At 39.8% G+C, this 24,448-nt stretch overlaps 2 protein-coding genes across 3 annotated transcripts in view; one reads left to right on the top strand and one right to left on the bottom strand.

The window, feature by feature from the left end:
* rasa2 (RAS p21 protein activator 2) overlaps window positions 1-11,446 on the top strand; it is a 34,217-nt gene extending 22,771 nt beyond the window's left edge. Inside the window, exons 10-24 of the mRNA XM_015029597.1 lie at window positions 2,337-2,490; window positions 2,707-2,855; window positions 3,191-3,305; window positions 4,173-4,247; window positions 4,352-4,475; window positions 4,758-4,864; window positions 4,969-5,052; window positions 5,147-5,224; window positions 5,311-5,384; window positions 5,515-5,621; window positions 6,236-6,318; window positions 6,672-6,880; window positions 7,706-7,809; window positions 7,994-8,174; window positions 8,991-11,446. Of these exons, the coding sequence (XP_014885083.1) occupies window positions 2,337-2,490; window positions 2,707-2,855; window positions 3,191-3,305; window positions 4,173-4,247; window positions 4,352-4,475; window positions 4,758-4,864; window positions 4,969-5,052; window positions 5,147-5,224; window positions 5,311-5,384; window positions 5,515-5,621; window positions 6,236-6,318; window positions 6,672-6,880; window positions 7,706-7,809; window positions 7,994-8,174; window positions 8,991-9,021 (1,675 nt within the window). The 3' untranslated portion in view covers window positions 9,022-11,446. The remainder of the gene's footprint in view (window positions 1-2,336; window positions 2,491-2,706; window positions 2,856-3,190; window positions 3,306-4,172; window positions 4,248-4,351; window positions 4,476-4,757; window positions 4,865-4,968; window positions 5,053-5,146; window positions 5,225-5,310; window positions 5,385-5,514; window positions 5,622-6,235; window positions 6,319-6,671; window positions 6,881-7,705; window positions 7,810-7,993; window positions 8,175-8,990) is intronic.
* A 3,220-nt stretch (window positions 11,447-14,666) lies between these two features.
* LOC106945713 (transmembrane protein 255B) overlaps window positions 14,667-24,448 on the bottom strand; it is a 15,822-nt gene continuing 6,040 nt past the window's right edge. Inside the window, exons 4-10 of one of the 2 annotated variants that reach the window (XM_015029600.1) lie at window positions 22,412-22,501; window positions 21,864-21,944; window positions 21,696-21,781; window positions 21,049-21,208; window positions 19,515-19,517; window positions 18,910-19,005; window positions 14,667-16,085 (exon numbers count right to left, since the gene is read on the bottom strand). In XM_015029600.1, the coding sequence (XP_014885086.1) occupies window positions 15,951-16,085; window positions 18,910-19,005; window positions 19,515-19,517; window positions 21,049-21,208; window positions 21,696-21,781; window positions 21,864-21,944; window positions 22,412-22,501 (651 nt within the window). In that variant the 3' untranslated portion in view covers window positions 14,667-15,950. The remainder of the gene's footprint in view (window positions 16,086-18,909; window positions 19,006-19,514; window positions 19,518-21,048; window positions 21,209-21,695; window positions 21,782-21,863; window positions 21,945-22,411; window positions 22,502-24,448) is intronic. The other variant, XM_015029601.1, reaches the window with a different exon arrangement.

Raw genomic sequence — 24,448 nt, forward strand, 5'->3', positions numbered from 1 at the left:
AAGTAACCATGCGCAGGGGATGCATTTCATCTGCAACAAATCACCTGACCAACTTCCTTAACTCTCCCCTACTCGCTGGTTTTGCACTGAAGTCCAACTTTGGTTGTTTGGATGGTTGAGGAACCTCCTGCAAATAGTCCCAGCTCTCTGCTTCGCAAGACCTGGTGGAGCTTCTTGAAGCTGGATGAGTTTGTCACCTGCACGGAGTTCACAACAAACCCTAATATTGTCTCGTCTTTAACTGATATTTTCAGCTTGAAAACATGCAAAACTCCTCCCCCGGTTGTTGTTGTTTACATTTGTGCTGCTGACTGCTTCGTATTTTGAACTGTCATGTTGAAAACGTGATTTGTCGCATCCGTAACACCGCTCACATCGTCGCAGAAAAGAAGGCAAATACGTTTTGTTACGAAGGAAGATGATAAAAGGACTTGGATGTGTAACTGTAATCTGATTGCTTGTTCAGAAATAGTAACGCGTTAAGATGAGATATTACTGACTGATTACTCGTTAGTACTTCATGTTGCGGTATATATGTAATGTCTGCAGCTCGTCCCACCTGAGCTGTGGATCTCTGCAGCTCCTCTGCAGTTACTATGGTGCTCTTGGCTGTGTCTCAGATTAGGGTATGAGCTAGAAAGGCAGATGATTTGTTTTTTATTTATTATATTTCCTCTGCATGAACAAAGCTTAAAATCCTCCTGTTACTATTTAGGCAATTTCAGAAAATTGCATCCTAAACTGGCTTTAGGATATTGCAGTAAAGGGGTTTTCTATGAGCCACACTGTTCATATTTTTTATTTTTAAAAAGAAAAATATATTTTTTTTCCCAATCATGCACTACCACTGCACATAAGTACTGCAAGACGCCAAAGCTAAAAGATGTCAAGAAATAGCTGCACTGTGAACCATATAGGAATGTTATTAGTCACTTTGAATCTACTTCTTTAGTAAAACAGCAGTTTGGTTGAATTGGTGCTGAGCCAGATTAAAGTGCATGCTGCACACCAGGCTACTTGCTCTTTTTGCACATTAAAACTGCCCTCGAGCGTATAAAGTCCTATTTGATTAAAGTGCTGGAAGTCAGACCCTCCCTTTCAAGTTCACTGCCTAAGGTCTATAAAGTTGAGTTGAGCCTTTTTGCTGGTTTACTGGTATTTTATTAAAGGTCTGTATTACACATCTATCAGGACAGCATGTTCTGCCAAGTTTTCACACAGCCGCTACAAGGTGACTAGAAGAACCTCCCCAGATTTCTGTGTTCAGCAGTTTTTCCCTTTGTGTGGATGTGGCCCAGCTTTGCGTCGGAGTAGGTGATATGGGATTATGCCAGATAGCAATCTGTTGGTACATGAAGCCTGCAAGCGTAGTGTGTGGGTGGCTCGTTGCATGGTGGCATTACCTCATGTCCTGTGTTACCTCACGGTCCATGCTGCATGCAAAATTAACATTTTTGTTTTTTCTGTTAAATGACATCAAATGAAGTATCTCTGTGTTCTGTGATCCACGTAGTTTATTAGCTCCAGCTAATAATGCTGCTTTTTGTTGTTGTTGTTGTTGTTGTTTTTACCTCAACATGTGATTACTGGATGGATCAGTGTGCTGCAGCAATCTGGGCAGTTTTTTTTTTTTTCCTCAACCTATTTAAAGCAGAAGCTCTCCTTACAAAAGCCCCTCAACAGTTTTATTAAAAACAGTTGCAGAGTTTATGAACGATCACTAAAACGTTTAACAATATCTGATGTCGTCTGGCCCTGAAACACTTGGGTGGTACAAACGTATAAAGCACGAGATTATGTGATGCACATGTGTGAAATAGAAAATGTAGTTTATGAATTACCTGATGAAAGATAAAGGTTGGAAGTTGACTCCTAAATTAATTAGGATGACTTTTGCGTTTGAGATCTTGAGTCTCTATTTCTGATTCCTCAGTATTTGTATCTTAATTAAAACCTTATGCTTTTGTGAGTTTTTTTGTTTTTTTTTTACCATTTTAAATCGGGGTAGTGTGGCATGAGATTAAAGCAGATCTGAAAGATGAAAAGCTTGGGGATTTAAGATTTTCTTCTTCTCTGAACAGTTTCCTCAGGTTAAAGGAAACATTTTGTTCTCTACGTAGCTTCATGTATGTTGCATTAGAAATGACATCTTTTGGGGTTGCTGTATTCCTTGTTGAGGTTTCACTATCTGGAAAATACTCTCTCCAATCTTTTCCTCTCGTCTATAAAGAGACTTGAGCTGAATTGTACTGGGTTGTTCTTTAGTAAAATAGATTTGTTCTTCCTGTACACGCCTGTAATTTGTCCCCTCTCTCTCTTTTGCTGTGCTCTTTCAGGTATCTCCTCCAGCCTAAAGGGACAGGCAGCAAGTCCAAATCTGATGATTTGGGACAACTGCGTTTGAAGCTCACTTACATTGAAGACACGGTGCTGCCCTCTACCTGCTACACACCTCTCTGCAACTTGCTGCTCAAATCCCCCGATGTGAAGGTAACGCCACAGCTGAACCTGAACCCGTGGTCAATGCTGTATCTGGAAAATAATTGCAATTGCTGGTCACTTATTGTTTTCCTTCTCTTTCACTTTCATCCCTCTTTTTGACCCTCGCAGCCACCCTTTAAGCCCACTTTCAGTTTAGTTTTTTTTTTTTTTTTTTCTTTTTACCTTCTCGGTTTTTTTGTTGATGTGCTTTTTGTTCTCCCTCAGCCCATCTCGGCATCAGCAGCACACATCTTGGGGGACATCTTCAGAGAGCGATACGAGGCCGTTCTGCCCATGGTCCGGCTGCTGCTCTACCACAGCCGTTTTGTGCCTTTCGTCTCTGCCGTGGCGGCTCTGGAGCTGGACAACACTCAGTGAGTATTCGGCCCCCCGGCAGCGTGCTCACTGACGCATGCGATGTCGTTCTGCAGCGCTGCGAACTGTAGACGGATGGAAGTGTTGAAATTAGGTTCNGTTTTATTTGCGATGATAATGTAACCACAGACAAATATGAAACGGGGAAGTACCACGGAAAAATAAAACTGACATTAAAGCTGGAATTTCTGTGTCGGCCTCACTTTTAATTTCATTAAATTTAATTTGCGGGGCGTCGCATAGTAATGTGCAAGGTGTCGTTATGTCGCATTGGCACATTTTTTTCAGAGAGAGAAACTGTAGCACTTGTTAATCTAGTCGTCTTTGTTTACAGGGAGGCTAACACTATATTCCGAGGCAACTCACTGGCAACTCGCTGCATTGACGACATGATGAAGATCGTGGGAAAGAGTTACCTGGCTGTTACATTGAAGCCGGTTATCGATGAGGTATGAAGAAGACGCAAAACGCACAGAATCAGACGCTCATTCAGTGATTATAAAGCCACCGTGTTTTGGGAAAAGGAAAGCCTTTCCACAGCTGCCTTTCCGTGTCAAACCTGCCTCTGCACAAATGTCATAAGTGGGTTGACGTTTCACACGTTGAGGTTTCAAATTTAGTTCAAACTGCTAAACTACTGCAGACACAAGTGTAGCAGGACACCTAAGCAGGCGAACTAAGGAAATGTCCACCCTGGTAAAAAAACGGGACAATTTGTAGCTTCCGTCGAATGATTTCATCTAGTTTTGTTTGATGCATTAAGATAAAGCTAACATCAGATGTAGAGACCAGGCTTTCATGCCCTGCTCACTTATCACTTTTCTTCATCACCATGGGGAACAACTGCTCATTATAACACTTTGACAGCCACTGATGAATAAAATACCTTATTGTGGCAACTTTTTTCTTGAGAATTTTTCCAACAAGTTGAAATGTAGAACTTAAAATCATTTGCTAGACTTTTTGTTAGTCGGAGTAGAACAGGTAGTAACTACATCATGTCAGCGGATCCTCCAATGTGTCAAATTTAGTTCAAACTGCTAAACTACTGCAGACACAAGTGTAGCAGGACACCTAAGCAGGTGAGCTAAGGAAATGTCCTCAATGCGTCTCGAGGGACTCCGCACCGTTTTGTCTGTCAGACATGATCGGATGACCGATGTTAGTGCCACGTGTGAAAAGGGTTTGTTAGTGCTCCAGTTTCTGTCCTTTGACTTCAAAATATTTTCTTGGTCTTTTATAAAGATGTTGTCTGACTCCTCTGTGTTCGGTGACTGGATCGAGTGTCGATAATTTTTCCTGTTACCTCTTCACAGATTTGCGACTCCAACAAAACATGTGAGATAGACCCCATTAAGCTAAAGGAAGGTGACAACGTGGAGGTCAACAAGGTGGGCGATCCTCATTCGCTTTGTCTATTTTTTTTATGCACAAGATTGAGACTGTACGTTTTCCAAAAATAACTTCCTTTAAATCACTTTTATTACTGTTGCAGGAAAACCTTCAGGTTTATGTCCAGAAAGTTTTCTCCTCCATCACTCAGTCCAGCTCCAACTGTCCCCCTCTGATGTGCGACGTCTTCAGGTCGCTCAGACATCTCGCCTGCAAACGCTTCCTGGGTGAGGAAAAAAATCTCTGTGAGGTGCAGCTAATTAAAAGTTCCCCTTTAAAACAAAACGCAAGATGGCATTATTTAAATATTGCTGCGCACAATTACTCACGAAACCCACTTTTGCCGTTATTCTGTAACAGATTTCTAATATTTGACGTTATTGGTTTTATTTGCCAGTAGGTGGAGCCAAATCATTAAGATCTCATCGACTCTTTGTGTAATGCCTGTACAATCTTTTGTTCATAGACCGAACTCGGTGATATTGACAAGTTTTCTTTTCTTTTTGCAGGCGACCCACATGTTCAGTACTCTGCTGTGAGCAGCTTCGTGTTCCTGCGCTTTTTCGCCGTGGCTGTTCTCTCCCCACACTCGTTCCAGCTCCGATCTCATCACCCCGTAAGTGCAAAAGCCTCCGCTACCAGCACGTTCTGCCTCATTATCCGCTCTGTGCGTATTTGCTCTGTGAGCAGGCCTCGTTGTCATGCGTTTTGTACTTGCAGGATCCTGAGATCGCCCGCACACTCACTCTCATCTCAAAAACTATTCAGACTCTTGGCAGCTGGGGTAGTTTGTCTAAAAAACTGGTAAAGACGAGAAGAGTGTAAAGATTTATTCAATTGTTCTCCGACGGTGTCAAATGTTCGTCCATAACCAGTTGAAAACTTTTTCTGCCTTCAGTCCAGTTTTAAAGAAAGTTACATGTACGACTTCTACAAGTCATTCCAAGAAGAAAAGTGCATTGAAAAAGTTAAAAAGGTATTTCGTACAAACCTGCTCTACAGTCCAGTATATTTCAGTAGTTTTGTTTATATCTACTTATTGGCGTTTTTATCTGCTTCCAGTTTCTCGACGAAATCTCGTCCAACGTGAGTAAAGAGTCCTGCAGACAGGAGGACGCCGTGGTTCTGAAGGAGGGGTGAGTTGTTTCCATCGACGAATATAGTTTCTTGCAAATTACTGTCATCAATTACTCTTCAATCTAAAGCCCTGCAGCTGGGCGGAAAGGACTTTCACTGACTCTGCACATTTCTTCTTTGCTTTCCAAGGGAAGTGCAGAAACGTACCCAAGGAAAGAAGAACTTCTCTAAGAGAAACTTTAAGAAAAGATGGCTGAGAGTGACCAACAGGGAGCTCTCCTACCACAAACGTAAAGGTGAGACCGCTCATTCTCACAGTCCACATGCAAGAGTATGTGCAGCTGGAAATTGCATAATAAATCAGTTTATCCCTTAACATGTTTTCTCGGTGAAAAGTGAATGTGTCAGACCTGGAGGCTCCTCATGCTGTCTTACTGCCTGACCTGTCAGTTTGTGACAAGTTGTTCTTTAATGGCTTCCTGCCGTGCCTGCGCTCTTCATTTTCAGAGTGTAGATTAAATTGTGCTGCTAGATGTCTAAAGCTTAGAATATTATTCAGTCCAACCTGACTCTTTAAACTTCTCTAACAAACCTCTGAGGCCTTCGCAGAACAGCTGCATTTATACTGAGATTAATTTGCCCCAAATACTTGGATATTTTGGGGTATCAAAGTATTGTGGGAAGATTGAGATTTATCTGTGTTGTTCCGTCACATAAAATCCCCAAATTCTCATCTTTACCACGAAACTTTTCGGTTATATCACAATAGTGGTGTGAGTTTGTGGACAAAATGTTACAATTCGACGTCTGAATTTTCCATGTTGCTCTCAGCCGTAAACTCGCGGCTGATATTAATCACGGCTCCATCATAATCGGTAATGAACATGACGGAGTGTTTTCTCGCCGACAGGGAAAGAGGCCCTCTGCACCATCAGCGTCAAAAACATCCAGGCGGTGGAGAAACTCGATGAAAGTGCCTTTAACCGCAAAAATGTAAGTCGGTCAGCCTGGGATGTCTCTCAACACCTTTCATTAGCTTCCTGCTTTGAAATGGAAGTGGTGTTGAGATCTCGTCCCAGCCTCGTGAATCTTTTCTGACATTTCCCTTCAGGAGGTTTGAATAGTTCACCGTTAAAGCTCTGAACTCAGAACTGCCGCTTTGGAGAGTCTCAAACTGTTAGCTCTAAATACTGAGGAGCACAAAATTGGCTCTCGCATATAAAATTTTACGTCCGTAGCTACAAGCGCGAACAATCAAGCTGTTAAAGGTTTAAATGTTCTTAAGGGATTTGAACGTGTGCTTGTTGTGTCCTTAATGCCTAAAGACTTGTGTTTCCTCTTGCCAGATGTTTCAGGTGGTCCTCTCAGAGATGCCGCTCTACGTCCAGGCAGGAAACTGCGTGGAGGCCAGCGAGTGGTTGGAGATCCTGGGCCAGGTCAGCCGCTGCAACGAGGGACGCTTGACCACTTACCACTCGTCAAATTACACCGCCGGCGCGTGGCAGTGCTGCAAAAACCAGAGCGGCAGCGCTCCCGGCTGTAAGCCCTGCACAATGTGAGTGTGGGATGAGGTCACATGGAAACTGCCCAGCTAACGCTGCAGATCACAGTTCACACCCAGTAAAAAAAACGAGTCGACTGCTGTTCTGAACCCGGGCCGACGTTAAATGTGACCACCTATGTAGACGCAGAGAAGCACGCTTTGGAGAAAACAAAAAGCACAGCTGTTTGTTTGAAATGGCAAATAAAAACAACAGTAGGCAAATTAAATGAGGTGAAAAGTTAGATTGCGTCACAATTGCTGGGGCTCAGTTTTGTTCTAGGCCAATCTTTGCCCAAAGCTTGGTTTCACCAACATGACCCAGATTTCTTCCAGCATTTTTTAGGTTTTAAGTTTGCAAACATACTCCTTAGTTCAGTAAGGAATATGTACTTGTGTCTTTTCTGTTGGCTACGCTGCCCTACAGAAGTGTCTGTGACGTAATGAGTAGAAGAAACATGGAAATGATTGATGAAACCACCCAGGAGTGTGTACTCTTTTTTATGATCCCTTGTATTAAGTAGACGTAAAACTCCTGGTAAAAATGTTTCGTACTTTAATCTTTGCAGGAATTGAGGCAAATTTGAGTTCAGGATGTTTCTGTGGCTGGGAGAAAATTATAACAATGCATAAAAAAAAGCACATTCCTGCTGTCTTCAGCATCTACTTTCCCCTCCACTACCTGTTTTCTTTTTTTCTTTCAATAAAGCTTCGAACATTAATTGAGTTGCCGTTTTCACGTTCCAGCTCGGTTCGGGAAGGTGTTGTCTCTCACCTTCGTTCTTGGATGACCTCGTCTCCATTTTGTCTCCTCACACATTTGTCCCCCTACTGTTGCAGCACCATGCTGGCCAACCTGCAGCTGGACATCGACTGTGACCGGGAAGCGGAGAGAATCTTCTCCCTCCTCTCATCTAATGAATCCAAGCTACAAAACATGGAAGGTCAGCATGTGCTCACTTGCTGTCGGGTTGAAGTAAAGCAGAGGGACTTGTGTGTATTTTACACGTTCACTCAACACGTTGGCTCCTTTGCAGCGGAGACGCTGTCTAATCTTGCTGGACACGTAGTAAGCGGGCGTTAGATTTCACAATCCGGTCAGCGCTGACGACTGTGTCCTGCCCACAGATGCGTGTGCCAGCATGGCGGTGTACCAGGGCCCTCAGAGGGAGCAGGAGGAGTACTCCAAGTTCACCATTCAGGAACCCAAAGAGACTTTTCAGACCCTCAAACAGCTCCGAAACGTCATGGAGGAGTTGCAGAGGCAGCACAACAGCAGGAATAACACCACCGCGCAGTACGGAAGCCTGTAAGTCTGCGCCGAACCTCCTCTGCATGATGCCTCTGCAGCGTCTTATAGAAAGCATTCAACGCTTCTTCAACACTTTAGCGTGTTGTAACGGTGCAGCCGTTTGAGGTTTGCTATTGGGATTTCATGTGATAAACCAAGACGAAGTAGAACTTGGAGAAAAAGGGGAATCAAATCAAAATAATTTTTAAAATAAGACTGTAAAAGTGTGCACATTTGTGTTCTGCCCTCCAGGATTTCAGTTTGCAGAAAAACTTTTCTCAAAAGTTGCAGCAGGAAGTTTATTGGGGTGCAAAACGGCTCCAGCTCAGGCAGCTTGAATGGAGACGACCTGCAAAGATGCATTTTTAGGTCTTCCCACATATTCTCATTTCCATTTAGTTCTGGCCTTTGACTGGGCCAATCTAACACATGAATATGCCTTGGTCTAAACTATTAGTAACTCTAGCTGTTTTTTGGGGGGCAGGGGTTTTCTCTCTGCTAAGAAAACCATCCTCACAGAGTGATTCCGCCACATCCATTTTTCAACATAGGTATTTTGTGCTTTGAGGAATGTGCAGTTTTCCTTCGCACAAAAAAAAAAACACCTTTATGTATGCAAGGCTTTTATTAGGCCGCTGCCGAACAACTCGTTCTGTCCAGCCAAACGTGCTTGTTTGTGACTCTGCCTGCGGGGGTAAATAATCAGACGCCTCCCTCATAAAGAAATGCCCTTAACTCTATAGTTTATCTATTAATTGCTGTGATTAAGTACAGTATGATGGCTTTGATGGATAATTAACCGATGTAGTCACTCTGATGCTCTCTCTGTTTCAGTGACAACCCCATAGTAGGGAAAACCTCTTAGCCTGGGTGGGCCGGCGTGGGCTGAAACGGCCCCGCCAGCAGGGGTCAGTGCGCCACAGAGGACCACAAAAAGCCCACGAAGATGTCCGAGCAAGTGACGAGGAGAATGATATACACCCTGACCTCCACACGTTTAGTCCACTATGAATGAACCTTTTGTTTTTTGTTGTTTTTTGTTTTGTTTTTGTTTTTTGGCTGCACTGCAGACTGATTCTTCATGTATCCACAGAGGCATCACTAGATGGTGTGTGAATAGGCTGCTATATATAAATATATATATATATATATGTGTGTGTATTTTTAAAATTTACTCTGTTTTATATGAACAGCTGTGATGATGATGATCACTCCCTCCTTGTTTTTAAATGTTTTTAGAACCTCAGTTCAATAACAATCATCACTCTGGAGGATCGTCCTCTTGTTTGTGCCCCTCAAATCGTTTAGTGTCCTTCTTCTTCTGAACAAATGTGTGTGTGTTTTATAAAAAAAAAACGAAACAAAAAACAAACCAATCTGCCTTACTGATGGAGATTCTTTTCACATTTAATACTGAGGAAACGATGCAAACGCACTTTAAATATTTGGAGCTGTCCGAATGGAAATGATTAGATACTTGGTATCAGCTTTATGATCATTACATGATCCTGAGTACATATTTGTCTTTGTTTCACTCCTGTACAATAACGTTGAATGCCTGTTAAATATATATACATATATATATGTATATATATATGTATATATATATGTATATATATATGTAAAGATATTTTTGTCAACCAAAGGCAATCTCTTGTACTTACGTGTATATGTATTTTGTACACAAACTGTTAAATTTGAGACAGATTATAAATATATGTATATGTTCAGTTTGTTCGTCCAGTTTAACATATCCTTTTTATTGACTTTTAGGGCAAGCAGTTTTGCATGCATTCAGCTTTGAATCTGGACGGCATGACTGTGGTAAAGAGTTGTTTGCTTGTGATTGTGAACTGTTGATGGTACGGTGTACATCGGACCCGTGATGTTCATGCTCAGAGCCCCCCCCCCTTCTCTCCCCCCCCCCAAACATGGCCAATGCTAGACACGATAGAGGTCCCGCCGAGAGGAGGCGCAGCCAGAATAACGCACGACTCCCTTCATCTCTAAATTCGTTCTCGACAATCGCAGCGACGGCGCCTCCTTCACGCTCGCCTTTCACACCAGCAGCACTCCAAAGCTCCAGCTGCTACGCTTTTATTATTTTGAAGATTTTTTTTTTTTTTTTATCTGGAGCTTGAAAATTTTTCACAGCGCCTCCCTGCCAGAGAAGGTTGTAAAAAGTCTAAAGTGTGAAGAAAAACGTGCATTAATGGATTAGGAGTCTTGGAGTGACTCCATCGTACGTCCTCCCCTCCAACTTTTCTTTTTTTTTTTTTTTTTTCCCTCCCCGTTTTGCACCCAAACAAACAATGAAGAAGAAGAAACTTGAATTTGTTTTAACATGTCGAACATTTGATGTTAAGAATACAGGGTTAACCACTTTGTACGTATGCAAAAACAAAAAACCATTGCTTTTGTCTGATTTAATTGCTAACGTGCATGTTTTCATTATTTAACAATTTATGTTTCACGATAAAGGTTTTTGTATCTATTTTTTTGTAAACTTTGATTTGAATATGTTGCTATGCTGGTACATGTCTCTTGTTAAACTGCTTTGTTTTTTTGTTGTTTTCTTTTTTTCTTTAGGCTGCTGCTGTTTTGCATTCACCTGCAACATTTCCACTTTACTGGAGTTTAATGCTAACATTTTTTTTTTTTTTCGTTTCATTTCAGCTATAAACCAATTGACCTTAGATGAAGCTAAACACAAATATTAAACTATTATCTGAAGATTTTCACTTCAAATAGCATATATTTAGACTATTGTTTCTAAATACGGGAACTTCTTTGTTTTCTTTCTTTGTGGTTGCAGAAGTAGAAATGCCAGAGTGCAGAGCAGCATGCAGGAGCCAGGTTTATGTTCAAATTTGACCAAACTATTAAAGGGAACACGCTTAGATCTACTTCTGTTAGACGAATACCTCCCAGGAAGCTTTTTGTCAAATCGCATACGAGACGTGTTTCTGAGCACTTTGTTTTTAACGAGAGAACAAATTAGTTTCTTGGACATTTATTGAAATCCAACAGACATTTCCTTCAATCGGCTCTCGCTAAAAGGGAGATTACAAAAGGCAGGATCACCTGAAGGGATTGTTTGGTTGTGTTTAATTTATTTTTAACTGAGTTTTGATTTGAATTTTTTTAATTGGAAGGGGTTATTTAAACATATCCAACTCATTTCTGAATGTTCGGCCTCAGTTTGATGTCTGGTTTTATACTAATGGAGCAATGTATTTCACATTTATGGTCCATATTGTCTGCTCAGAATAAACACTTTGCCAACGGTCCTTTTCGTGGAGAGTGTGATTTGTCTTCGCATTATATAATCTTTCTGTAAATTTAATTCAAAAACGAAGAAAATAATAATGCTGTTGTGCCATAGGTTTTATTGTTGCATCATAATGGGTTTTTTTTTGTCTACATTCGTCTCCATCTATCCTCTCATTAACTCAAGAGCACAGCATGCTTCCACTGCCATGGGTCAGAGGGATGTACAAAGATTTTTTTTTTTTTTTCATGCAATAAGTTGCATTTTTGCATTTTAGTTGGGCTGAATACATGCAACACCACATTTTAGATATTAAAAATCTACAGTTTTACAGCTGCAAACTATCAGCACTACTCCAAAACAACTGTCTGAATCCATTTCTAGTTCCTACTTGTGTGCAGTGGCAGAAAAATGGCCAAATTTTAAATTCAAAAATTTACAAAACAGTTAAAGTCATCTGGTTGGGTGTAGAATATGATGAAGCGTCTTGGGTCTTAAGTTGGGCTCAGGCATTAAGAGTAGGAAGCCGTGTAAACTGAGTTCAGATTGGATTTCTATCGGCTGCTTCTCTTTAAGACGATCTCAGGATTTCACCCAGAAGGTGACGACAGGGATTGAAGAACAACCCTTCTGATGGAATTACAGAGAAATAATATTCTCACATTCAATTTTTGAAACTGTTTCAAGTAAAGGGGTTAACAGATTGAAACATTGCTACATTGCTTATTTTATTTCTTCACTTTTAGTTTTTTTTTTCCTGCCTTATCACCAGCTGTAACAATGATCAATGTTAAAGCGAGAACCATGTAAATTATCCGTTATATTTCTTCTACTCTCCAGTGTTCGCTGGATAATAAATGCTTACGTCTTCATCCCTTTATCAGGATATTGATTACCTGTGAGGTGGTTTCCTTTTGGGATTGTAAGCAGCTGTAATTTGGACACGGCTTTGATTTACAAGCAGCACCACGAGTTTTTCTTTTCCTCCTTCTGACAGGGAACATAGTTTGGAGGGGTTGCATGCCAAGAGTCTGTTTGTGTTTGAAGGATCAGGTCTGCACCACAGCGAGAGACGTCCTCGTGTTTCAGCAGCGCAAAGCTCCTCAGGAGAAGTCAGGCAGACGTGCAGAGAGGGTTATGAAAACGTCCATGGAGAATACACACGCTCTTTGACCTCAGCCTCACCGGTTGATACTCTTCTGCATCATTATGCTGCGACTCGGTTTTAAATCTTATTGAGCAGGAAAGGATTGGGAATTTTATCATTACAGTGGGGGGGGGGCTGGATATTACTGAAGCTGGGTCCTGATCACTGAGGAACAGCAGTACCAACATGAGTAATTACGACATAAAATCCCACCTGTGTTGTATAATACCTTCTGTTTGGGATCATGGAGAACATCAATATGCAAATATTGTTCAGAGCACCAGTCTATCAATGGACAAGTAAAAATCTATGTGCAGAAACAATCATACGTCTCAAATTTGTTTCACATTCTGTCATGTTTCAACCACAGATATTCACATTTTATTGGGACTTGATGTGATTGCGTAAAATGTATTTATTTAAAATGCCAAATAAATTCAGATTTATTTGTGTCCCAAATGGGCAATTGATGTGACAGCAAGTATAAAAACTAAAAGACAAAGTTAAAAACAGTACAAAAACAACAAAACATACCAAAAACGGACATCAAATCACATGTTGCCAAATTCCTCCACATTTTTAACAAGCAGTCAAACGTTTTATTTGGTAAATCCCACTGAGCTGACTCAGAGTACATTTTCTGCCCTTGACTGGGTTGCCAGACCCACCACACACTCATCAGCCTTTGCCATGTGCTGGTGTGTGGCTCATATGGTTTTCCATTGTGAAACACAGAGCGAACGTTTTAACAAAGGACGCTGGCAGAGGCCAAAAGCCTGGATTGGAGACCAACAGGATCAGAGTAATCAAGATCATTTTGTGAGATTCACCAACTTATTTACATGCATCTGTCTTCTCATACTGGATTTATAAGTCTAACTTCTGGCTTCCAGTCCCTAGCATCTTGCTGTTTTCTTTTCATGTTTTAATTACAGATGCATGTCGTCTGAAGTTGTTCTGAGCTCATAACAGAAACAGTTGAGATCCAGTTTACATCGTTTGTCTGTTTAAACTCACTCAACACAGGCGTTTGATGGGTTTTTCCGAGCCAAAATAGTGCAGATTTTCCTTCACAAGTGTTGATTCAAAGAGTCCATCTACTGTAGTTTACCTCATTTTTAATATTTCTGTAGTATGCATGTTGCTGACATCTGATTTATTGATACTTTAGTGGCACCAAATGTATCCATTCAGTTATCAGAGCATCCATTCATCCCATAAGGTGAATATCCATGATAAAAGTAAATTATTTGTAATATAACAAAGGCTCCGAGTATTTTACTGTGATTTCACGTGATAGATTGACACAAAGTAATGAATGATTGTGAGATAGGAGAGAAAGAATATATGATTTTTAATTTTCTTTCTTGGTTTTCAAATAAAACGGTTGAGTTTATTTTGTATTCAGCATTACAAAGTCAATATCTGTAGCTCTATCATGCTCTGTAGTTGCAATTGCAGTTTTTTTTTTTTTACTTTTCACAAAACACCTAATGTGCATTCAGAATCCACAGAAAGCACCTCAGAACGTCAGCTTTGCCTTTGCAAATGGATTTTGACATGAACTTTGACTGGGCCATCTTAACCTATAAACTATGATGCCCCAGACGTCTTCCTTCCTTTCTGAAGGAAGTTGTTTCTTTGCTCCATCACCGCATGCTTGCTTAAAATGAGAAATTGCTGCAAAGTCACTGTTTCAGTGGAAGTTCCTGGGTTATTTTAAGTAGATAACATTTTGACCAAGTGGCAGTAAAAGCTGAATTAGGTTATTTTGTGTTATATTTAGGGCAAGAAAGCTCTGCAGCTCATTGAATCTAATCTGTCTGTATGATTTGATTATATTGGTATGAATTATTTCTGTTCAATTAGAAATCATGTCACTGTTGCAAAGTGACTTGAAATTGGGCCGAACCACGGAGGAGGCACCTGATTTCACACCGAAAGGAAGAACCCACTCAAAATGCTTGTCTATGGGATCAAATGGGACTTAGCCCAACATTTATGTAGTTTTTCTTACTTGGTTTGTTTTTATCCCTTTAATGAACCTTTAATGTTTTGATGCAAGAAGATAAGAAATGATACACAAACCAAACATTGTAGGGAAACTTCTGTTTGGTTTCACACAAATTTTTAACTTTTCTGCTTTACAGAGACCATAGTTACAGCTCATACATGTGTCAAACACCTGGAGACAGACTTATGTTATATTCATTCATAAAACGTAGCGGTTAAAACATGATCGCCTTTCAATGTCTTCTAGAAACTGGAGGAGACACTGATTATTCCTTGACTTCGGTTGATGCTGCATTTGGACTAAGGCTCGAACTCACAGACTCTGATACTTTCCACATTTTGTCTCCAAGGAAAACATCAGAAACGTTTAAAGCAGGGTTAGGTTACAGAGCGATTTCCCAAGCTTTGAACATTGCTGAGCACAACCCAAGACAATATCTGAATATTGAAACAATATGACAAAACTGCAAACTTAAGAACGTATGGATATCTGTCTAAGGCAGGGGTGTCCAAAGTCGGTCCTCGAGGGCCAGCATCCTGCATGTTTTAGTTCTCTCCCTGGTTGATCACATCTGCATCACATAATGACTCGTTAGAAACATTGACATGCTGAAAAGATTGTTACTACCACTAGGAAGAGAACTAAAACGTGCAGGAGGCCGGCCCACTAGGACCAACTTTGGGTACCACTGGTCTAAAGCTTGCACGCAAGAAGAGAGTAAATCAGAGAAGTAGCCGACAGATCCATGGTTGCTCTGGAGGAGCTGTAGTTTATATAGTAGAGTGGCAATAAAAAGTGCTTATTGAATTTACTTTATTGACTAAATTTTTTCTTTAACTCAACAGTTTTGAAAATTATTGTGTAAAGCTGGCAGATACACACCCAAACCCTTTACAACCTTAATTGTGGCAAAAAGTTGCTTTACACAGTATTAACTCAGGAAGTCCGAATACAAATGTACACCACACTTTTCAGAAGCCCTATTTTTCTGCTGTTTGAGGTTATATAGCATAACAAAAAGTGATAAAGGCCAAGTGGTGACATAAGTACTTCTTCAAGGCAGAGTGTGTCAACAACAGAATGTTAAAATGCCAAGAAAAATCTCACTATATTAAAAGTAATTTCTGTACTTCTGCAGCTTTTCCTTTACGTTGCATCTGGCATAAAAGTAACATCTTGACCAAACAGTCAAGATGTTAAAGAATCACACACATTATCATCCGTTATCACCTCCAAAAGTGAATATTTTTGAACCTGTACATTGTTACAGCTCTGTACTGGGTTTCATAAAGCTCAGTTCTTGAATAAAATGTGCAGATTTTCTCCGTCCTCTTGACGTTGTGTTCGGCGTGATGCTGCGGTTCATGCAGAGAGGCCGTGGACTCTCTGAGACAGCAGGGTGGTCAGCGGGTTGAAGGGAGGCGGGTTGGACTCTGCTGGAGCAAAACTCTGAGTAGCAGCGGTCTGCTCTCCGGGAGGGAAAAACTCTGACATCCTCTGGATGGACAGGACAAAGAGGAAATTAAAAACATGTTCTTGTTTTTAATTTCCTGAAAAATCTCTATGAGTCCACGAGTCATTATTGTGAGCTTGTAAAAGGCAAGGATCAAACTAATGCAATCTTGTCATCGTATAAATAGAAATGGATGATTTATAGGTTTCAGTTTGACTTTTTTTCTATTTTATTTCTTTTATTAATTTGCAATTTTGGCCTGAAAACAACTTAAACAAAAGTCTACTTTACATTGGCTTCACACGTTTCCACCTAAATCCCCATCTCTGTGTAACACTGCAACACCAGTGACATAAATAAAGAGGTCATGTATGTCATTTTATCATTTTAGTTAAAGGATCTGTTTACAATATTTCTCTTAGTCAGAAATAACCGGGTTTGTCCATTTTAACAAATATTCGTAGAGGCATGTAAACTTTTGCATCTAATTTTTCTTTAGTTTTTTGAAATCATCAGATTAGTTTGCTGTACAGCCTTTCCATGATGTAAAAAATAATGTTTTTGAAAGCATCCTTAGAAACCCCAAAGTAATTCAACAATCAGACTGTTGATGAGTGAATCTAAACTTCTGGCTACAGCACAAAATATATTGTCAAACTTCCAAAATCACAATTAAATAGTTTTTTGGGTTTTTTAAAACTCAAACAGGACAACAGAGATCTTTTAATGTGGGACCAAATTGTGCATTTTGTAGCAATTTAGGGTTTTCCTTTATTACTTTGAAGGGTTTGTTGGTTTTAAATTACATTTTCATGGATTCCTCCTCTGCAGTCATGTGTGTCTCCCTGTAGTTATTTTATGTCTCTAGATATTGCAGTGCATATTTGTTGGTCATTTATAGCTTTTTGCAAATATTTTTGCATTACTTTTTAATTTTCTTGAACCTTTTTCTTGCCTTTCAGCTCAGTTTTTTCTTTTCTTTTGCTATTTTATTGTCTATCTGTCCCCTATGCCTGAGCTTAAGTCAGTTGTTGAATTTGTTATTTTTTTAATGACAGTCCATCACGTGTAGCTTCCAGCTTAAGCTACACAGGTATTTGCTTAGTACTACTAAAAGATAAGCAACATTTTTCTCCAGTGACTTTAAACTACACCTGAAATCTCTCAGTGCTGTGGCCTCTTTCACGATGTTTTGGTTTTTAATCTATAGACGAGGGAGAACTGACAGCGTGAAGAAAGAGATGAAATAACATGCATCTCAGACACATGATCCAGTCTCTGTCGAGCTGCAACTCACGCTGTTAAGCAACTGAGTACTTCACTGAGCTCTGTTTCAAATGACACTACAATAAAAACAAGATTTGCATTTTGGACCGCAGATCTTGTCGTTGATTTACTGTGGAAAACGTGCTTCTTTCTGGAGTGTGAAACTGGAAACAGAGACGAGGCTTTTCCATTTGATTTCTAGAGGAAGCTCTGTGAGTTGCATCTCAGGCCACGTTAACAACAGAACCAGCTGTTTCTCCTTCTTAAAGTGTCTCATCTGCCTGTATACCATTAAAATACCTGAAGCGTTAAGTAATAGCGTGGAGCACGCTAAATGTCTTGAAACACATACTGTGACCAGATACTTTACTATCAGTATAAAAAACTCTCTCATGCAAGCTGAAGTGATCCACCGACTCTGAGCGTTGCTTTGGAGAGAGTCCAGTAGCAAAACATTAACACTGCAGTTTATAAAAAAAAAAAAAAACTAAAAAAATCTCCTTGCTTTTTCTAGTGTTTTAGTTTATCATCATATCTGCTGCGCTGGTAGTATTAAATAATTATATCCCTCGTGATAAATTATGCTTTTACAGTGAAAATCTTAGAAATATTTAAATCTTTAGGGAAAATTGCCAGCAGCACAGTTATTGCCACTCTTGTTTATGCTTTTTATTGTCTATTTTTTGCCAACAGGACAACACTCAGTGTTCCTCTATAATATTTTACAAGGTTGGATCACACAGAGAAAGGAATCTGTTATTATTTTCCCTAGATCACAGGTGTAAAACTCAAGGCCCGAGGGCCAAATCCAGCATACCACAGCTTTTTATGTGGCCCTCTAGATTTGAAACTAGACACTAAGTGTGCTCAAATATTATGTTTTCAATCAAATCAATGCAGTCTTGATCTGTTTACTGCCAAATTATATTAATCAGTTGGGAGTTTATTGCAAATTTTTCTCAAAAATTGTCAAAACTTTCTTCCTTGTACTAAACGGCTGCCTCAGCTTTAAGTGACATCAGATTGTAGCCCATGAGCTACACCGTGAGTGATAAAAAGTCACATTTACCGACATAAATAAGCACAAATATCGCAAATATTTCCACGATGATTTTTATAGCAAAAAGAATCACAAAATCCAGGAGGGACTGAAAAGATGTTCAATAATATTATTTAATTTGAATAATTCATTGATATTTTAGCAGTTCGTGAACAGGTTTTATCAACACATTTTGGCACAACCGGCCCTTTAAGAGCATTCACGATCTAGATTTGGCCCAAAATGAAAATGAGTTGTGTCCAAAGTGGACACACCTCTGTCCCCCCAGAGTCCTGGTTCTCTCTTTGTCTGGACAACCATCACTTTATCGATTTAAACATTTGTTTTGGATCCTTATTCTGCTGTAAGTTAACAAAGAAGGTATTATCATTATTATATTTTTAGTCTACTTTACTAATCACGTTTTTCAGGATGTTTGGTGGAGGTTCAAAGTTTTTACCCTGAATGTTCCTATGAGGAGACAAACATAAATCAGGAAAAGATTGAGACTAATCTGACAAGTGAGAAGAACTGTGTGTATCTGGTGCTGACTGAATACCGACAGGAAGAAGCGGCTGAGTGTGAGTGTCGTCGTCCGTCAGCAGGGGAGCTGTAGGGGAAGATGCTGTGCTGTAAACAGCAGCCGGGTTGGTGCTCCTCTTCAAAAGGAAAGAAAATCACGCAAGCAAAAATATAATTATTTAAATGAAAAAAAAAGCATGAAAAATACAGATTAATATTTATTTTGCTTTCTTCCTTTCTTTCTTTATTTTTTCTTTGTTTCTGTCTTTCTTTTTACAGGTATGTGGTACAGATGGAGTGAAATCAATTCTGTTCTCTGGAGAATAAAATACTTCATCTTCATAAAGTATTTGTTTTTAGGGATAAATGTTTGGTTGAAAGAAATTGGTATTTTATCTGTCTGTTGTCATAGATATTGTCCTGTTTTTTATGGCTTTCTTTATTTTTTCCTTTTCTTTAAGTAAAGAATAATGTGTAAAGTAAGACATATAAAAGAAAGGGTTTAAATAAGTTAATACTTCTACCTACCTCCTTTACAGACAAATATCTATCAAAAATATATATCACGGTATTTGAACTGTGAATGTGAATATGTTTAAAATAACTAAACTAAACTAAGTGCATTCTGAATAGATTACTCAGATACCTGCTATTTTTAATAACCATGACAGAGCTTATTTAAAGCCACTTAGTCAACATGATTAGAATATAAACGTTGAAGAAACTGAACGATTTTGAATTTAAAAGACACAAAGACGTGATTTGTGGAAAAACAAAGTCTTCCCAAAAATGTCAAAGAATAAACGCAAATACAGACATGCATAATGCAAGATCACAAATGCTCCGGCAGAAATGCTCTGTTCATCTGCATCTAATGAATCTGGACCCGAAAGAAAAAAGTGCAGGAACAAAAACACAACAGATCCTGAGTTTGGGTGGTCTTTGCTGGAAGCTGTGAGTATCCCTGATTTAAGATAACAACTTCAGCTGAAAAATTAACAACACAGACATGGACATCACTGCACTTTCACAAAAAAAAAAATGCATCATCCTGTAGGATGAAGCAACTACAGGATGAACATCAGCACATGATAAATATTTGCTGAACATATATCACATATTTATAGAGACTCGACGTGTGGGAGAGAAGAGTCGCCTTCTGCCTTCTCCCACACATTGAAATGAATGAAAAGGATGAACCATGAGACGTGAGGATCACACAGGCCTCCATGGGAAACAAAAGGACCACGTGTTTACAATCCGACAGCGAAAACACGGAGCGGCACAAAGACGAGTGAGGAGGTGAAAACTCAGAGAAGTCACCTCATTAATTGCTGCCGATGACCAAATGAACTGCAGCGAGAATCATTTAGTGGAGGAACAACAAGCAGTGAAGGACGACACAGGCTGTGTGGTCCTGCTGCAGATATTCATTCCACGGCTTTTAGGGTTTCTTTGTTGCTTTAACTAGACAGGCTAAAATATTCAGGGAGTTTTTCGTGCAGATTCAAGACAGGCTGGATCCCTCAGCGGGAACCGAGCTCAGACACTCTGGGAAATTTAGTTTAAAAAAACCTTTATATTGTCTTCAAAACTGATTTTGTAACATTTGAAACTGTGACTGGACAAAGGAGAATTTTAATTTTGTTCATTATTAATTTACAGAGCAAATACATTTCAATTTGACCAAGGACAAAAATAAGATCCTGTGACATTTAGTAAATAATCCAAGCTTGTAAAATAGTTTGTATTTAAGTAAAACCAGCTCATCACCTCAAGCCGTCGACTTGCAGCAATTACTGCATATAATATCCAGATATGGGAATCGTCCACCTATCTGCTCAGAGTCTGTGTGGCGAACTAAAGATTAGGGTAAAGGTAAAGGGCCATGCAGCCTCAAAGAGGTGGAGCTCATCATCTTAGATAAACAGTAAAAACACCAGTGGAAACGTTGAGTTAATGAGGAAAATCTAGCACCAAAATATGTACATTTTTAAGAAATTAAGTTTTATTCATCATCAGCAATGAATATTTCTTCATATATATTTAGTGTGGCGTTTAAAAATCACACTGGATGTATTATATCCCACTTCGCTTCCTTAACTCCTCAGGCCCGGATCGGACCCTTCAATCACAATCACAAACATGAGGATGCATGACGGTGCTGTGGATTATCTTACCAAGTACTTGATGTTTCCCAGCACGGCAGCGGTCAGTATCCCAGTGAAAAAGGCCACCAGGTTCACGCCGGTGAGGGTCCAGATTAAAATGTACAGGGTGAAAACTTCCTCACAGCTTTGCACTCCAACAAACTCAAAGTAACTGTTCATGTAGTCTCCACTGGAAAACAAAGAAGGGGTTTTGCTTCATCAGTCACGTTATAAAACCCCCAAATCTCTGTTCTGCATCAGTGAACAACCCAGCCAGCATGCCTAGGTGGGACCCATGTGGGGACAAGGAGGGCAGACTATATGGGTCCCATATGGGTTTGTCCGCGGGTTCCACGATGGCCCCACATGGGTTTGCCCATGTAGGGCCACAGCCCACATGGGTGCTACATGGGCCCTAATTGGACAAAACCCATGTGGGCCACCACCATATAGGGCCCATGCAGGGCCCATGTGGGCTCTGGCCCTACATGGGCAAACCCATGTGGGGCCATCGTGGAACCCGCGGACAAACCCATATGGGACCCATATAGTCTGCCCTCCTTGTCCCCACATGGGGCCCACCTAGGCATGCTGGCTGGGCAACATCCATAAAACAAAAGAAGTGTCTGACGTGACGTGGAAGCTGAAAAGACTCAGGAGAACTACGATTCTCTCACTTGGCGCAGTTGTAAAGGTCGCAGCAGTAACAGGTCCCGCTTCGTACGGTCATGGTGCAGGACTCCCTCAGATTCCAACACGGCACCTGAAAATAACCTTAATTCGGTTTAAGATTCTCGCGACTTAGCCAGATGAGAATAATATTTCTCTTCGTCATCATCGCTCACCGTAGTGTAGAAGTTCTCATAGACGTAGCTGCTGCCGCTGCTGTAATACTGACACCTCCCTGCTTTCAGGGGACGCACGTCCTGACAGAAACATGTCAACAAGTCATTGACTAATAAACACTCAAAACACTATTTAATATTATTTCTACGCAAAAAAATTGAATAAATAAATGAATAAATAAAAGAGTGCACACTGGGCACTGCAATAGAGTGCTCCTAAATCTCTAGGTAGGATGCCAGATTGTTAGGTCTCCAAACTACTGCTTGTTTAAAGCATTTCCCCTTCCTTTCTCCTCGTCACTGGATGAGCTGACAACCAGTGACGATGTCACCATACAGTATTTATCAGATTAGATGAAAAGTAAAACATCTGATGTCTGAAGTTTTTGATAAAACACAAACCAAACTTTTCTCGTCATCTTCAGCTTTCACAACAGGGTCGTGCTGTGACCGTAGCTAAAACAGGGCCGTGGTTTGTCTGTTTCGGCTGCATTAAACACAACCATCTGAAGTTAATGTGTTCACAGAAGAAGGAGTGTAACCCACACCATGTTTAAGAGGACGCCGACTCCATCAATCATCAGGCACAGAAAGGAGGCGATGACGCCGAAGCTGAGGAACACGATGGCAGCCGTCAGCTGAGGAGGGAAAAATGGGAAAAGAATATATAGAATATGCTCATTATTAAGTCAAAATTCAGCTTTCGATGTCTGCTCTGGCTGTGATTTAGATTTAGTGATTTTAGTAATTTTGATACATGTGTATCTTGTTTTTGTTTTGGAGTTTTTCCCTAATGCTTTCAGGTTTCCATGTTTCTCATTGTCAGATTGTTGGCAGGTGCTCTTCCAAACCTTTTGTTTTAAAAAAAAACCCAAAACTTTTTTTAGCTTGAACAATTTTTGAATATTTTCAGTATTTTTCTTTTTGCATTACTTTTTAATTTCTCTCTGGGTCTTCCTCAGAGCTGCAAGGAAACGTATAGCGCATTGAAAAAGTATTTATATTTTATCAACTATTCAACCTTTTTGCTGTGTCTTCTGCAGGCTTCTGACAAACAGCAAATATGACTTGTTGAGGCTTTTTTTTTTTTTTTTTAACAATAGCTTTCTTCTTCCAACTCCTCCATAAACACCAGATTGGAGTTCAATAGCATGACCAATAGTTGTCGTGTCAACAGATTCACCCTCTGTGAATCAGAGCAGCTGCATAAATCCTGAAATTAAATTACACATATTTGCACTTTATTCCCTAATTCGGTGAGAACTGAAGACCGTTGATGCGGCTAGATTTTATCTAGGAGTTTTAGAATAGAGCGGGCTGAAAACATTTACTTTACATAATTTTATTTGTAAAAATGTTCCTTTTCTTTCACAGTTTGGTTTATCTTTTTGTGCACTTTTCAAACATTATTCACTGTATACCAGCCTGAATGTGGAAAATTCAATACATTTATAACATTTGTGAGAATATTTGAATTCTTTAATCCTTCTTATTTTAAATAATGAACAGCATGTGTTGCAGGGCAGTACATTTCTTCAAACTGAGTGGCTTTTTCTTGGTTTTCTTGGTTCTTTTATTGAGAGCAGGTGAACATTCTGTGAATAAAGTCATGGTATTTTTACCATGAAACATCATCTTGCTCTTGTTTACTGCCATATTTTCAAACAACAAATCTAAACTCTCCACACAACAGCTGTCTATAAGTGCAAGAAAGTATGCAGAAAGTAAATGACATGCAATATAAAAAAAAAGAAAGCCATGCTTATGCAAATCTGTAGGCATGGTTCCCTAAAAGTGTGTAAAAGTGGAAAAGCTTGATTAAAAAAACCCCCCAGATCCATCAAACTTTACAAATGAGTTTATGAACACAGATTAGAAGACGTGCCAGAAATTGATGTTTTCAATTTGTGCATAGCAAGTCTGTAATACTGCACTTCTAAAGCCATCAATCATATTTTCATTGGCTAAGCTCATTACATGAATCAAAACAGCTTTTAAATAAAAAACAGATTTTCACTCATCCTGCCTCATCTCCGCGTTTGCCAAATGTTTCAGCCATTCCAGTTCTGCAGTCCCCTCTGCATTCTAGGATCGTGGAAATGTTAGAAAGCTATAAATTATTTATGCTGACTAAAATAATGGTTTATATTTGACTGCACTTCAGGTCTTTGTCCACTTATAATTCTGCCCTCACCTTCAACCTAATAGAGAGGTTGTTTTTTTTATTTTGTGCTTTTTATCCCTGCACTTATTATTGAGCTTTAACATCAACCCACAAACACAACTAGAAATGAAAATTAACCACCTATAATGTCATGTACTTATCTCAGAGGTTCCTTCAGATTCACTGTGACACAGACTGCTACTGGAGGTCCTTTCTGCTCACAGTCATCAACCTCTACAAAAGCTCTTTGAACAAACTCGTGACACTTGATTTCCCTTTGAGTTAATCTTTAATAACAAAGCATTATTTAGACTCCCAGGCAGAAATAATAATTTGTGTGCAGCTCTAGATACTCTCTTGTATCTAATGTAGAAAAAAAAAAGAAAGAAACAAAAACAAGCTTGGAGAAGCTCAGGTTTCA

Source organism: Poecilia latipinna, unplaced genomic scaffold (assembly GCF_001443285.1).
Source record: "Poecilia latipinna isolate Pla-1442-1.1 unplaced genomic scaffold, P_latipinna-1.0 Scaffold157, whole genome shotgun sequence".
NCBI classification, from domain to species: Eukaryota; Metazoa; Chordata; class Actinopteri; order Cyprinodontiformes; family Poeciliidae; genus Poecilia; species Poecilia latipinna.